Consider the following 16,573-nt stretch of genomic DNA (forward strand, 5'->3'; position numbering starts at 1 on the left):
TAGCCTGCCTCGTGTTAACTCGCCCAAAATGAACCAACGTTCGTGCAAAAGGGCATGAGGCTACAGACGCTGGATTGTCGGTGACAGTAGGGCCCATTATCTTGGCTCGACAACGCAGAACTAACAATGGAAAAGGACGAAGCTTACAAATTCTAAGACATAATTATACTGTCGCGAGGCTACATGTTGCTTGTGTGACTATCTAGGAGGGGCAAATTTTAACCTTTATTAGACTCGCTGTACAAACTCAAAACCGCAACAATATATATATATATACAAGTAGCGCGTCTCCCAAGCGGATTGAGTATATATATATATGTATATATGTATATATATATATATTGTTACAGACACGACTTTGATGTTATGGTGGGCCGAGCGGAATGGCCGCCGTGTCCGCACAAGTTACCCGATTATACTCGAACGTTTGCCGAGTCGCGCTACGCTAGATCAATGAAGGAAAAGGACACAACGGCTGGGATTAAAATGACACGACACCAGGGATACGGTTCTCAAGACCTCCGGAGGAGGTTATAATATGGCGGAAGGTTAGATTACAGGAATGAGAGGGACAGCATAGAAAGATAGGCACTTGGACACACTTATCTTATTCCCGACAGACCACAGATAAACAGGACAAAACTGACTCACACGGGGATTGATGGCAAGGAAAGCGGGCAGTCGATGGCTCAAGGTGCACTCTTGGCTCAAGGACAGAATCGACCCGGTCCGGTCCAAAGATGCGGGGAGGTATCGTCGCGCTGGGGGTGGCGTCCTTTGCTCTCCGTGGTTCAGGCGCATCTGATCTCACATCCGGTAAGTCGCTGCGTATATCCGGCGGGGAGTGACACGCCCTCGGCTCGTTAGCTCCGCCCCAGATGGAATCGGCCCGTTGCTTCTCATTGGGTGCAGGGGTTACCGGGCTCCGCCCCTGACGAGGAGCCGACAGGCAGCCACTTCGTGGTAACCCCGTCGGCGCACATGGGTAATGGTGGCTAACCGAGCCGGAGTGAGGACGCACACTCCCCGCGCGCGCCGTTGTTGTAGTTGTTGTAGTTGTTGTTGTAGTTGTTGTTTGGGGAAGAAGATGGGAGGAGGTATGGGAAGGTCCTAAACTCACTACTGGTGCCATATAATCACATTCTGGTGCAACGAAGAGTCAGAATTAATGGAAACGAGTCCTTAACTGACATAGACTAAGAATAACTAGCAAGATGTCCGAAAGTTGTCTACGTGAGATGCGGTGGACCTGGGCACGACATTTAATGGGGGAAAAAGGGGAAGGTCGGTTCTACAGAGTGTTATTTACAGGCAATGGGACTAGGGAATGGGGGATTGGGGATAGTTGGGGAGTATTGGGGAAATAGGGGAATATTTACAAGCGGATATGGATAGAGGCCAAATCCCATATCCGCAACAATATGTATATATATTGGCATTCAGAAAGTATTCAGACCCCTTCACTTTTTTCACATTTTGTTATGTTGCAGCCTTATGCTGAAATCATTTCGATTCATTTTTTCCCTCATCAATCTACACTCAATACCCCATAATGACAAAGAGAAAACAGGATTTTAGAAAGTTTTGCAAATTTATTAAAAAGAAAAAACTGAAATATCACATTGACATAAGTATTCATACCCTTTGCCATGACACTTGAAATTTAGCTCAGGTGCCTCCCATTTCTCTTGATCATCTTTGAGATGTTTCTACACCTTGATTGGGATTGGACATGATTTGGAAAGGCACACACCTGTGAAAGACACGGAAGCCTCTCATCAGTGAAAGACACATGAAAGCCCGCTTGGAGTTTGCAAAAAAGCACCTAAAGGACTCTCAGACTATGAGAAACGAGATTCTGTGGTCTGGTGAAACCAAGATTGAACTGTTTGGCTTCCGTCTGGCCACTCTGCCATAAAGCCCAGATCGGTGGAGTGTTGCAGTGATGGTTGTCCTTCTGGAAGTTTCTCCCATCTCCACACGGGATCTCTGGAGCTCAGTCAGAGTGACCATCGGGTTCTTGGTCACCTCTCTTACCATGGCCCTCCTCCCCTGATTGCTCAGTTTGGCTGGGCGGCCAGCTCTAAGAAGAGTCCTGGTTGTTCCAAACTTCTTCCATTTAAGAATTATGGAGGCCACTGTGCTCTTGTGAACCTTAAATGCAGCAGAATTTTTTCTGTCGTCTTCCCCAGATCTGTGCCTCGACACAATCCTGTATCTGAGCTCTGCAGGCAGTTCCTTCAACCTCATGGCTTGGTTTTTGCTCTGATAGGCATTGTCAGCTGTGAGACCTTATATAGACAGGTGTGTGCCTTTCCAAATCATGTCCAATCAATTGAATTTACCACAGGTGGACTCCAATCAAGGTGTGGAAACATCTCAAAGATGATCAAGAGAAATGCGAGGCACCTGAGCTAAATTTCAAGTGTCATAGCAAAGGGTATGAATACTTGTGTCAATGTGATATTTCAGTTTTTTCTTTTTAATAAATTTGCAAAACTTTCTAAAATCCTGTTTTCTCTTTGTCATTATGGGGTATTGAGTGTACATTGATGAGGGAAAAAATGAATTTAAACGATTTCAGCATAAGGCTGCAACATAACAAAATGTGAAAAAAGTGAAGGTTTGAATACTTTCTGAATGCACTGTGTATAATATATATATATATATATATATATATATATATATACACACACACACACACACACACACACACACACACACACACACACACACACACACACACACACACACACACACACACACACACACACACACACACACACACACACACACACACACACACCAGTACAGCGACGATATTCAAAGACAAGTACCCAAATGTAAAATTCTACAGTAAGCAAACCTGCCTTGGTTACCTTTATTACCTCCGCCACCTAAGGTGGATGGAGGTTTATGTTTTCACCCCTGTCTGTCTGTGATCAGGATATTTCTTTAAGTTGTGGATGGATTCGGACGAAACATGGTGTGGACAGGTTGGGTGTGAAACGAGGAAGAATTGATCAATTTGGGTGAAGAATTGGATATGGATCCAATAATTTTTTCAGTGGTTCTTCACCATTGAGATGGGGCTAAAAACTTTATATAGCATGATATTTCAATAAATTATGGACAGATTATGACAACTACGTGGATGAGATGGGTCGGTGACAAGAATCAGCCAAATTTGGTTCAGATCCAGATCCGGCCTATCGGTGGGATGTAAAACGTAAACTGTTCAGCCTGGCGAAAGAATGCGCTCTGCTGAGTCCCATTCTCATCTACTCTTTTCATTATTTTCTCAAGTGATTAATATGGTTATGTTTATAGGGGGTAGGCAATGGATTACCTTAGAGCCAGGTCGAATTGTATAGATACCATGCTCCGAATGTCGTGGCCATCTTGATGTACATAAGTCTGGCCGGATGTTGCATAAGAGTGTATCAATGTCCTCATGATGAGGGGTGGGGTTATATTAATTAGTTTGGGATTAAAGGTGAATTCCTTGTATGTAAGTGTCTCTGTATATATGAATTCTGTATATATGAAAATTCAATATGGCGTCCACAAAATGGCCACCAAACCTGTCTCTGGTGTAGAGTAATGTTCAACATGTCTTTCTGTAACCCATAAACTCCCCAAACCAAGAACATTAAACTTATCAAGTATGTAGATTACACTATTGGGCTATTCAGAAGACTATTTGCCTGACGGTGTGAGAAAAGGATCATGGGAAATTCAAAGTTGCGGCCACACAGTGTTGTCACAGATTTGTGTTGCTCTGTTTTACTATACTAGGGCATGCCCGTACGTGGGTGCCCGTTCCTTGCCAAAAAAAAAAAAAAACGCTACCCGTACGCTCTACCCCGCCCGTACGCCCGTAAACAAAAAAAACAACGCTCTTCGCTTCCGCCCTTCGCTCTGACTGAATTGGGAGAAATAATGCGCATAAGAAATCGAGAAATTATTATTTTCTCCGGAAGAAATCGAATTACGAACCGTAATGGCGCACGCGCTCGGCTCGGCTCGCTCTCACAACCGCAACAACGCGTTCTGTGATTGGCTGCCGGAAGTGCAGTCTTCACTGTCCGGAAGGTCGCAAATCGCAGTTACGATGAATCGCAAATTAGTTTTAATTAGTTTTAAAACATAGTTTAACGGCAACATAGTTTTCCAACGTGAAATAAATGAATACGCTCTCAAATGTGCCGTCCGAGGCAGAGTCTGTTCGCCACGTTCGGCACACGTGATAGCTCGCTGCTCTCTGATTGGTTGAATCGTTTTTTGGACATAGCTCGGTAACTACTTCTCCGATTAATATGAAACCTTGAAAAGGCACATCCTCGGGTCCCCAGCAATATACCTGGCAAGTTTCAAGTATATCGGACCGGTAGTTGTCGAGAAACAGCGGTCACAGACAAACATACATACATACATACATACATACATACATACATACATACATACATACATACAAACATACAAACATACAAACATACACACAGAGATTACTGGAATTATAGATAGATAACATTGAATGTTGCGTACATGTTCTTGTGGAAGCGTCTTCACAATGATGACGGTTTTTTCGTCATGGTTTTTTTATTCGCGCGTCGTGCGTGGCCTGGTCTTTCCGGGCTCCCTTCCCCCCGTCGGTGTTTTGTGAGTGTAAGTTCTTTCCTTCATAGTATTTGCTTGTTTCTTTGATTTTCTTTTCTCCCCCCTGCCTCTCGCGGGCATCTTACCCTTTGTCAGGCGTTTTTTAAAAACAGGACAAACGGATAGACAAATAATTCTATATTGATTCTTTCTCTCCTCCCGGACACGTGCTTGTTCGCTCTCCTCCTCGTCTCGACTTGTGCCCCGCCCCCTGTATCTCGTTTTTCTTCCGCCTCTGCTTCTTCTTTCTCAAATCCACGTTCTCGCTTGGAGACTTTTCCCAGATTGTTTTTCATGGTTTTCATGGTTCTGCTTGGATATTGTTGGAATATGTTTAAACCGCAGCCGTGATGCTGACGCCGCCCATCCCCCCCCCCCCCCCCCTCCAGAATTTCAATGTTTTAAACGTTTCCCAGTGTGTACCCTGGTCAGAATGGGTACACCGTATCCCTGCGTGTCGTAAGAGACGACTAAGAGGGTTGGCGTCAGGAAGGGCATCCGGCCATAAAAACATTGCCTCAAAAAGAGAACCATGACAATTACAACTACATATGGGCAGGGTGCAGCCCGAAGTGGAGATCGGTTTCTGAGGTTTGGGACATGGAATGTAGGGACAATGACAGGGAGATCAGGAGAAGTGGTGGAAGTATTGGTCAAAAGAAGAGTGGACATATGTTGTGTGCAGGAGACGAGATGGAAGGGAAGTGGTGTGAGAATGGTGAAGGGTAGGCCGGGACAGAAATACAAGTTTGTGTGGCAAGGGTGCCCGGAGGGCGTGAATGGTGTTGGTGTCCTGTTTTCTGAGGAGTTTGTAGACAGTGTGGTGAGTGTGACTAGAGTGAGTGATAGGTTGATGATGGTGAAAATGATGATTGGAAAGCTCTTTGTGAACGTCATCTCGGGATATGCTCCGCAGGTTGGTCGAAGCGATGAAGAGAAGGACAAGTTCTGGTGTGCGATAGAGAAGCTGATGGAAAACGTGAAAGATGAGGAAGTTGTTGTGGTGGGAGGAGACCTGAATGGACATGTGGGAAGGAGTATGGATGGTTTTGAGGGAGTTCATGGGGGTTACGGATATGGTGTGAGAAATGGGGAAGGTGAAAGGATTTTGGAGTTTGCTGATGGAGCTGATTGTTGATTTGTAATACTCAGTTCCGGAGCTGATTGTTGATTTGTAATACTCAGTTCCAGAAAGAGGATAATAAGCTTGTTACATACACGTCAGGTGGGTCGACGACAACCGTTGACTACCTGATGGTGCGTAGGCGAGATAGGGGACACCTCCGGGACACAAAGGTGATCCGGGGGGAGGAGGCTGTTTCACAGCACCACTTGGTTGTCTGCGACATGAGGGTGAAAGGTGCGAGGAGAGCTCGGCGGGTGAAGTACCAACCGAGAATGAAGGTGTGGAGGTTGAAAGAGGTGACAGTAAGGGAGGCATTAAAAGAGAGGCTGAGTAGGGCAGAAGATGATGTGGTTGAGCTTGAAAGTGGTTGGATGTCAATGAAAGCTAGTCTGTTGGGAGCCGTTGGTGAGGTATGTGGATGGACAAAAGGACCACCGAGGCACTCAGAAACATGGTGGTGGGATGATGAAGTTGGAAAGAGGATTGACGAGAAGAGGAAGAAGTTCAAGGAGTGGCAGAAGGCGAAGGGTACGGGAGCAGAAACAGCAGAGCATGAAAGTTATAAGGCAGCCAGGAAGGCTGCAAAGAAAGAGGTAGCAAAGGCGCAGGAGGCATGTAGGAAAATGTTCGGAGAACGCTTGGATTCGGAAGAGGGTCAGAAAGCAGTATTCAGGATTGCAAAGCACATAGCGAAAGAGAGGTGTGATGTGATGGGGGTGAGTTGCTTGAAGGATGAAGTGGGACAAATTGTTGTCGACCCAGATGGAATTAAAGGAAGATGGAAAAGATATATGGAAATGCTGTTGAATACAGAGAATGAATGGGATGGCAACATAGAGAGTAACCCAGGTTTAGGACCGGCAGAGAAGATAACAGAAGGAAGTTGAGGAAGCGATAGAAGCAATGAAGAGTGGAAAAGCGGGAGGGCCGACGGGAGTTGTAGGGGATATGTTGAAGGCAGCAGGAAGTTGGGGTGTGAAGAGAATGACAGAGATCTGTAATCTGGTGGTGAAAGAAGGCCGCATTCCAGTGGATTGGGAATTGAGTACCCTCGTCCCTCTATACAAGGGGAAAGGTGACCCTCTGGAGTGTGGCTCGTACCGAGCGATAAAGTTATTGGAGCATGGAATGAAGGTATTGGAAAGGGTTTTGGAGAGGAGGATAAGGAAGAAAGTGAAGATCGACGAAATGCAGTTTGGATTTATGTCAGGAAGAGGAACGACAGACGCGCTTTTCATTGTGAGGCAGTTGCAGGAGAAGTACATGGAGAAGAGGAAGAAGTTGTTTTTTGGGTTTGTTGATCTGGAGAAAGCATTCGATAGGGTTCCACGCAAAGTATTGACATGGGCATTGAGGAAGTTAGGAGTGGAGGAATGGTTGATCAGAGTCGTGATGGCAATGTACAAAAGAGCGCGCACAGCTGTAAGGACCAAGGACGGGAACAGTGGTGAGTTTGAGGTGAAGGTGGGAGTGCATCAGGGGTCGGTACTAAGCCCACTACTATTTGTAGCTGTGATGGAGGTGCTGGCTCAGAACGTAAAGGAGGGTTTACCGTGGGAGTTGTTGTATGCAGATGATCTGGTGTTGATTGCGGAAAGTATGGATGGACTGAAGGAAAAGATGAACAAGTGGAAGGAATGTATGGAGACAAAAGGTCTGAAGGTGAATATCGGAAAGACGAAGGTGATGGCAAGTGGTAAAGCATGTGGTGAGGTGGAAAGAACTGGGAAGTGGCTGTGTGCAGGAAGGGTGTCGGAGTGAACTCCATTCAATGTGCAATGTGCGCTGAGTGGGTTCATCAAAAATGTAGTGGTCTGAGAGGGTAATTTACCAGTGTGGCAACTACATTCAAATGTAAGGTGGGCACAGAGGGAGCTGCAGATGGAGGAAATGTTGAGTTGGATCTTGGAGACGGCGTGAAGCTGGAAGGTGTGAAAACATTTTGCTCCCTCGGAGACATGCTGAATGGAGAAGGTGGATCAGACCCGGCAACGGTTGCTCGAGTGAGATGTGCATGGAAGAAGTTTCGGGAACTGAGTGGCGTGCTGATGAGGAGGAGAGTGTCGCTGAAGCTGAAGGGAAAGGTGTCCGCTGCATGTGTGAGAAGTGTTATGATTTATGGGAGCGAGACATGGGTAATGAACGTAGAGCAGCAACGAAGGCTGGAAAGGGTGGAAATGCAAATGGTTCGATGGATGTGCGGAGTATCATTGAGAGAGAGGAAGACAGATTTATCCCATCTCGTCTTCAGTTGTCATACCCTTCCTCCCGTCCATGGTACACGGAATCTTGTGGTGAGGCTGTTGCCCTGAAACAACTTGCTTTCGTCTCCTGGAAAGCAAATCCAATGGAAGGAAATCTCATTTCCTTTCACAAAGCCCGAAACAAGTGTGTGTCCACCCTCAGGAGAGCCAGGAAACAATATCTCACCGTTCTCAAGACCGAACTCTCTTATCTGTCTCCCTCTTCCAAATCCTGGTGGCGTCTGGTCAAATCTGTTTCTGGTGTTTGTTCCCCCTCCATCCCCTCCCTCACCTCAAACGGATTAACGGCTGACTCCGCACGTGAAAAAGCTGAATGCCTCAACTCTGTGTTTGCCTCTAAATCTTGTGTCCCAAACCCATCCCTCTCTGTACCCACCGTACCCAGTCGTACCCAGCTGCTCCTGGACTCTGTGTCCTTTCCTCCTGACAAGGTGGAAAAGTTTCTGTCAACCCTCGACTCTGATTCTGCAACTGGTCCTGACGGCATCAGCCCACGGGTCCTAAAATCATGTGCTTCCGCTCTTTCACTCCCTCTTTCTGTTCTCTTCACCCTCTCTTTTGCTCAAGGTCATCTGCCATCTGCTTGGAAATCAGCCAACATCACCGCTTTGCACAAAAAAGGTGCAAAAACAGATCCCAGCAACTACAGACCAATCGGCCTTCTCCCAATTATCAGCAAAGTCATGGAATCCATCATTGCTTCAGATATGAAATCTTTCCTCTTCTCCAATGGCTTGATCTCTGATCATCAATTTGGTTTCAGACCTGGTCACTCTACTCTGGACATGCTGCTTCTGCTTTCTCAACAATGGATGGAGGTCCTCAACGCCAAACAGGAAATTAGAGCCGTCTCCCTTGACATTTCACGTGCCTTCGATACGGTCCGGCACCCTGCTCTGCTCACCAAACTCTCCTCCTTTGGTATCCATGGAAATCTCCACGCATGGCTGGCGGACTTCCTCTCTGGTCGTAGTCAACGTGTGGCCCTGAATGGGTTTCTCTCATCTCCTCTACCTGTTCAGGCTGGAGTTCCCCAAGGTAGTGTTCTGGGCCCTGTGCTTTTTCTGGTCTTCATCAATGATCTCTCTGACTCTTGAAAATCCTCTCTATCTCTTTGCTGACGACTCTACTCTCTGTCGCTCCATGCCTCATCCCTCAGATCGGCAGTCTGCAGCCTCCTCACTCTCTGCAGACCTGGACAAAATCACAGACTGGGCAAACAAATGGAACATTTCTTTCAATCCTGATAAATCTCACACTCCTACGATGTCTCTCCGAAAAGACCGACTGGAAAACCCTCCCATCCACTTTCTGAAAAATCCTCTCCAAGAAGTTCTGTCACTCAAGCTTTTGGGTCTCACTATTTGCCATGATCTTTCCTGGGAAAACCACATTTCAAATCTGGCCTCCAAAGCCAGTCGCCGACTGGGCATCCTGCGTCGTGCGAAGTCCTTCCTTGGCACACCTGAGCTCCTCACCACATACAAGGCTTTCATCCGCAGCTCTATGGAATACTGCTCTCCCCTCTGGTCTGGTGCTCCTGCCTCACACCTAGCCCGTCTTCACGCTGTTGAAACCAAAGCGTTCAGAATCATTGGAATCTCCCGCGATGAAGCTAACTCCAAGGGCCTTTCACTCACTCACCGCAGGCAGTTTGGTGGTCTTTCCGTCTTCTACCGACTCCTCTCTGGCCTTGCCCCCCCAGCCCTCTCTGGGCTCTGTCCCCCAAATATTCCTACAGGTCGCACAAGATCTGCCTGCAACCCTCTTATGGTTAAACTGCCAAAATCAAGACTTTCTGCTCACCTTCACTCCTTCATTCCTCTTTTCTCCCGCCTCTGGAACAAACTCCCTCACTCTCTTCAATCCCACTCCACCCTCCAGGTCTTTAAAACAGCTGTTCACCACCATCTCTTATCCTCCCCCATCCAAAACCTTGATCTTTTCTACCCCCGCTAATTTTTGTCCCCTTGTGTTTTTTACTTCTCCCACCCCCCCCCCCCCCCCCCCCACCCCCCCTTCCCACGCCTCCTGCCCCCAAGCCCTCTCCCTCCCACACTTCTCCCTGCTCTCAAATGTTGTGGTTGTGTGCTTCCCCTTCTCTCCCCATCTTGTCTTCCGCTCCCTCTTTTTGTATATTTTGTTTGTCTGGTTGATTTGTTTGTGAAGTAAATGTTAGCTCTTTCACGAGCCTCGATTCAGTATACAAAAAAAAGAAAAAAGAAAAGACAAATGATGAATTGCGAAAGATGATGGGAATATTGCCTGTGATTGATGCTGTGAAGAGGAACAGGTTGAGATGGTTTGGTCATGTGTTGAGGAAGGATGAAAGTGACTGGTTGAGAAGAGTGATGGAAATTAATGTAGAAGGAAGTAGAGGACGGGGAAGACCGAGAAAGACTTGGCTAAAGATGGTGGAAGAAGAAATGCGGGCAAGGGGGTTAACAAGGAGAGATGCAGAAAATAGGGCAAAATGGAGAAGATTGTCATGGGGACCGCAAGGCAGCTAACCCCTGCTCTAGCAGGGAAAATGGCCTTAAAATGCACGTTGTTGTTGTTGTTGTTGTAAGTGTCTCTGTAAGCTTTTCATGTGTTCCTTATGACACTGCCGCCCACACACATAGCCAAGCCAAGCAATCGTGCATTAAAACAGTTAATAAAAACCAACCGGAACAGGACATTGAACATTAACGCTGGCGTCGCAACCTGCCACATCGCAACATCAAGCAGGCAGGTCCATGAGGCCATGATACGAAGAACAATTGGTTAGGGGACCATGGAGCGATGAGAGGGACCAGCTGATATGAGCATGCACGGGGATTGTCGGATGATGTCAGAGCCTTGAGAACAAAAGACTTGAGTCCCGACATTTTGTCCTCTTTCGTGGGTACAGTCATTACGAGCAGACGCAGTTTATACGCTTTTGCGTGGGGGACATTGGTGCTGCGCAGTCACATATGCGGTGCTCGCTCTTGGGTCCTGGCTTTGGTGACAAGCGGCCGTGTGTGCATCTCTCTCGGTATCTGGATTTCATCGTGGGTGGTCCTGTCCCGGCATTTTGTCTCGTGGTCCCTGGCTTTCATCGGTTCGAGTGGCCGCTTTGTCCTTTCTTTGGCTCGTCGGTGCTGACTGGGCGTCGTCTGGGTGCTGTGTGGAGCTGACGGTGAGTGGACGGGCGCAGCCTGCTCGCTTCGCGCTCGGTGGCTAGAGGAGCGAACTGAGCGCCAAGGTTTGCCCCCGCGATCGGACTTCACACCAGGTTGTGTGCTTCCCGCATGGGGACTAATCCATATTCGTCCACTCGCCGTCAGCCTGAGTCGACGTCTGAGTAGCCGAGTGTCTATGGAACTTGTTTGGTCACCCAATGAAGATCTTCATTTTTAAACCTTCGACGGCCCCGGATGGTCACGGACGCCAGACAGAGTGCAGGCAAACGCACCTCACTAACACTACACATTATTTTCACCTTCATTTTTCCCCATGTGTTGTATACGAGTCCGTTTGGAGGGTCCCTCAATTAGGAATTTTAGTTTACCGTGCATTCTTTTGTTACCGGCATTTCTTTCAATAAAGCTGGTATTTGTACATTTTAATTCTGTGTCGGATTGAATTGATTAACAGGGTCGAAGACGGCCAGTGGGGTCCGTGAAGTTAAGAGCTTCGCTACCTTTCACGGCCTCATTCCCCCACGCGTATCAACTCCACAATAGTTGAGTTGAACACCTCAGAGTGTGAAGCTCATTCGGCTATCCGTCCCCAGGGGTGTTTAACCTGGGAATGCGACATCTTACTCAGTCAAATTTTAAGTTTGTTGTCGCACTGAAAACCGAATCAAATTTGAAGATTGAAAACTCAATCCAAATCGGAGCAGACATTAGTAATGAGCATGCAGAATTGATGAACGATAAAATGCAAATGCACTGAAACATGGAACTAGGAAGTTCCGTTCATTCGTTCACCGGAACTAAATTTTATTTTCCTATTACAAGTACCTTCGGATCCAGACATTCATGGTTCCAACATCGACGGACCCCGTGCATTTGCGGTTCATGCATTGTGACCGACCTGCCTCTTCACTTTAATTTATTTTTTTATATGTTGTTTTGTTTTAAGTCTTATAATTCCTTTATGATTACCTCCACCACCAAAGATGGATGGAGGTTATGTTTTCACCCCTGTCTGTCTGTCCGTTTGTGAACAAAAGATCTCAAAATTGTGGACGGATTCGGACGAAATTTGGCAGAGATGTAGCATATGTGACGAGGACGAAATTATTAGATTTTGGGGAAGATCCGGAGTCGGATCCGGCTACTATAAAATTTTAAGTGATTCTTCACCATTGGGAGATGGGGCAAAAAACGATACATAGCAGGATATCTCAAAAAGTTCTGGACGGATTTTGACGAAACTTGGTGGACCAGTTGGATGGACTGGTGGACAAGGACTATTTGATTCAATTTTGGTGAAGATCTGAATATGGATTCGGAGATGAGAATTATTTAATTATTTAAGTGATTCTTCACAATTGGGACACAACAACAACAACAACAACAACAACAACAACATGCATTTTAAGGCCATTTTCCCTGCTAGAGCGGGGGTTAGCCCCATTGGGAGATAGGGCCAAAAACTATACATAGCAGGATATCTCAAAAAGTTATGGATGGATTTGGAAGAAACTTGTTGGACAGGTTGTGTGTGTGACCAGGAAGAATCGATTAGATTTTGGTGAAGATTCAGATCCGGATCCAGCTCGTAAAATTTGTATAGTGATTTTTCACCATTGAGTGATATGGCCAATCAGGTGGAGGTATGCTCTCTACTTCGTGCCGTTCTAGTTCTACATGCTCTCTTGTCCTCGTAACCATTGAAAATAGTTTAAAATACCTTTAGTCTGTGTAATATACTTGTGTATTGGTGAGGCAAAGGCCTCGCTGATCTCGGTGGAACATATACATGTTGTAAATCTCGCGCCAATTAGTGAGGGTGGTTCGTCGTATGGTAAGTAAAAAATGGGGTAATACCCCTGGGCGCTCACCTGGTGGAATAAAGCAGTATACTACACCAACTAAAAAATTTTAAAACAGTATCATGGTATTTTAAACCAAATTCAAAGGGTTCTGAAAAGACAGGACAGCATGTAGAAGCATAATAACGTAATCATATGACTTTCAACAAACTTACTTTGTACTAATTTTTCAATTATTTTTTGTACTTTTTTTTTTTTTAATAGTTATTTTGTAGAGGCAGCCACCACTCCCCCCCCCCCCCCCCCCCCTTCGCCCTGTGAATTATGAACCGCCAAGAACCGATCCCCCTTTTCCACATTGAAACATTGCCATGACATTTCTCGTACTCAAACCTGATGTTTATAAATTATATTATCAACTCTTATTCTTCAATTCTTTGAACTATGGAAACACCTTGCAGAGGCTCTGTCTCACGCTTCTCCAGGATTTCAAGCAAGCAGTTCACCACAATCTCTTGTCCTCCCCAGTCCTCTTCTCTCATCTTTATTGCCCCCATTAACCTTGCCTAACCCAACTATCTTACTTGCTAGATTCAGTCTTTCCTCCTGTCCTCTCTCTCTTTTCCCTGCTTGTTCATTCCCTTCATATTTGTCCTACTGTCAGTTATACCTAGCTCTTCTATGATCCGTGCTCATGCAGAGTAAAACAACAAAAAATAGACTATTATTACGTTGGTCAAATATATCCTCAGTAACAAACTTTCATTTATATAACAAACTGTTAAACTTGATTACAAATTTCATTTATAGTAAAAATGCTTAGCCATGCCCACTTTGCTGTTCCCTCCACAAATATTTGCAATCATTCCAAACAGTTGTGATTCGTTGGACCCTGCATTCCAGAGAGTTGAAATGAAGGGAGTTTGAGAAGGTGGTGGTAGAACCATGTTGTGAGCACACACACCTCCAACAAAGATTCAAATGAGTGGTTCTTCTGCATTGTGCATGAACTACTGATCCTCATTCACTCATTGAATCTTTTTTTTATTTGGATTGGTCTTTTTTCTTGTCGTTGTAGAGTATTCTCCATTGATACCATTGAACTTGAAGAAACGAACGCTCATACCATTTGACCCAAACACACCTACTCTTCGGAGCGCGTTGAAGGTTGGAAGGCACTAAACCGAGCCTTAAAGGAACAAGAACAAAGTTGAAAAATGAAGATGCTGAAGCCAAGTTATTATTTTTATTGTTATTTTAAATGAATAGAATATGGGAGAATTTGGGGATGTAAAGAAAAAAAAAATCTGAGGAAAGTTATTTGAGTGGCACATCTGACTTAATTTACACATCTGACTTTATTTTATTCTCTTTTGATAAATATCATTCAGGATTTTACTTTTGTTTACATTTCACTCCTCTGCTTTCAATCAATATGGGACTTTCAAAATGATGTAATCCACCCCAGAATAATCAGGAGGTCTCTGGAGATTGACTTCCACTACAAAGAATAATCGTGCAAAGTTGTGAGCACACACAAAGTTGTAAAAATTAACTGATCACCTTCTAACCTAAAATGCCTTGGAAAAGTATCTGAGAAAAAACTGGGGTGTGCATCTGCACAACGAAAGAGTTGGAGGGAGACACCCACCGTATCTGGTGTGGGTGCTTCTGAACACAGATGTGAAGGGCATAAACTGTGGTTTGTGAATGCACATGGTAAGTTTCAAATATTATTGTTTGGTTCTGGGGCCACAAGAGAAATTGAGATTTTTGCATATAATGCTAAAAGATTGTGTTTGCGCTGCCGCTCACTTGCATCAACAGGACATTATTGGAACTCTACACTCTCATCCATTGATATTTTTCGTGAATGCCATTTTCATCCAGGAACAGTTGACACATTTAGTTAACCATTTTGAAATTGCCACCCTTTCGTTTGCATGCTGAAATTTGTTAAAAGGACTATTTGAATCATATTTCACATTCGAGCCTCATGTCGCGGAAGTGTCGCCGAAAACGAGCGCGAAAGGCCTCGTAAGCCTTCATAAGTCATTTTGAAAGTCCCCTATATTTGTCAACATATAAAAGGCAACTTTGTTACATCACATATGTTTCTAATTACTTTAAAGTCCTGGATGCATTTATTTTACTCATTCAATCACTGGAGAATTTGTCAATTACCTCCGACTTGCTTCATTTGTTGCAACAATTTTCCAGTCAGGAAAATAACTTTTTGGAAGTTATACATTCACGATCCCTTTAGAGTAGAATTGCATTCTTATCATAGCTTTATTTGTTCAAACCACAAGTACATAATTGTCATTGAAATTTGATTGTACAGTATTGAAATGTTTCCATTTTGTATGAAAAAAAGACCAAAGATATAAAGGATTTGAAAGCTGTCATCAATTAATTAGCTGTTTCCATAACCTACAAGTAGGTATAGAAGGTGAATTTGAAGTGGAGTTCAAAGTCTCAGCTGTGGAGTTATGTGGCAAGAGTGTCTGCACAGCTGTAAACGTTCTACTACATATGTGGTTTTTGACGTCTGAGTAGCTGAGTGTCTTATGGAACGTGTTTGGTCACCCAATGAAGATCTGTTATTAATAAAACATCAAGAAGATTGTTTAAAACAGAAGCAAAAATTAATTTGGGAATGCAACATGGCAATGATGGGCCAAATGGTCTCATTTCCTTTTTTTGTAATACAGAAGTGTGCGACCCCCACGCCCCTCATTACCCAGTTTAGTCGCACAGCGATTTTTGGAACCTTTGTATTGTTATGATTGAACGGTCTTCAACGACTGTCACGCCACCCAGTGAGTATGGGACGAAAAGGTCTTTCCGTTTTTGATTTTATTTTAATTTTGAGCCAATCGGCATCTCCCAATGCAACGACCGTAGCAGATGCTCCACAAGTTGGCCGAGCAAAGCTTGTCAGCAATCTGCGGTGAGGACCCAATCTGCCCATCTATTGGGTTAATAATCCAATTCTCCAAGCGCTATGGTTCCTGCTCCCGATCACCACACGTTCCTATCAAAATGGGTAATACTGGGTGAAGAAGAAGAACTGCCTTGGCGCGTTCATTGCAGACAGTAACAAACACCAGAACTATGATGGCTTAACAAATGTGCTTTGATCTTTCATTTGGGAAACATGGGACAGAGAAGGAAGATGACAAGAACTAGAACGGCACTCTGGAGAGCATAGACTATTATTTCGTCACTCAATGGTGAAGAATCACTTTAAAAATTCTACTTGCTGGATCCAGATCTGGATCTTAAAATTTGAATCGATTCTTCCTTGCCACACACACAACCTGTCCAACAAGTTTCGTCCAAATCCATCCATAACTTTTTGAGATATCCTACTATGTATCGTTTTTGGCCCCATCTCCCAATGGTGAAGAATCACTTTAAAAATTATAGTAGCCGAATCCGGAATTTTACCAAAATCTAATAATTTCGTCCTTGTCACATATGCGACATCTCTGCCAAATTTCGTCCGAATCCGTCCAACTTTTTGAGATCTCTTGTTCACAAACAGGGGTG

The 16,573-nt window shown here is 44.8% G+C and overlaps 1 protein-coding gene across 3 annotated transcripts in view; it reads left to right on the forward strand.

The window, feature by feature from the left end:
* The window catches only part of LOC137431626 (uncharacterized), an 86,473-nt gene extending 71,049 nt beyond the window's left edge, over positions 1-15,424 (forward strand). For all 3 annotated transcript variants that reach the window (XR_013624123.1, XM_068123154.2, XM_078782068.1), the window contains one exon: positions 14,097-15,424. Coding sequence is in view for 2 of the 3 variants with exons in the window: in XM_068123154.2 (XP_067979255.2) it covers positions 14,097-14,200 (104 nt within the window). In the remaining variant the exon portion in view is untranslated. The remainder of the gene's footprint in view (positions 1-14,096) is intronic.
* The last annotated feature ends 1,149 nt before the right edge of the window (positions 15,425-16,573 follow it).

Source organism: Myxine glutinosa, chromosome 7, assembly GCF_964187855.1.
Source record: "Myxine glutinosa chromosome 7, kmMyxGlut1.1, whole genome shotgun sequence".
Taxonomy (NCBI): domain Eukaryota; kingdom Metazoa; phylum Chordata; class Myxini; order Myxiniformes; family Myxinidae; genus Myxine; species Myxine glutinosa.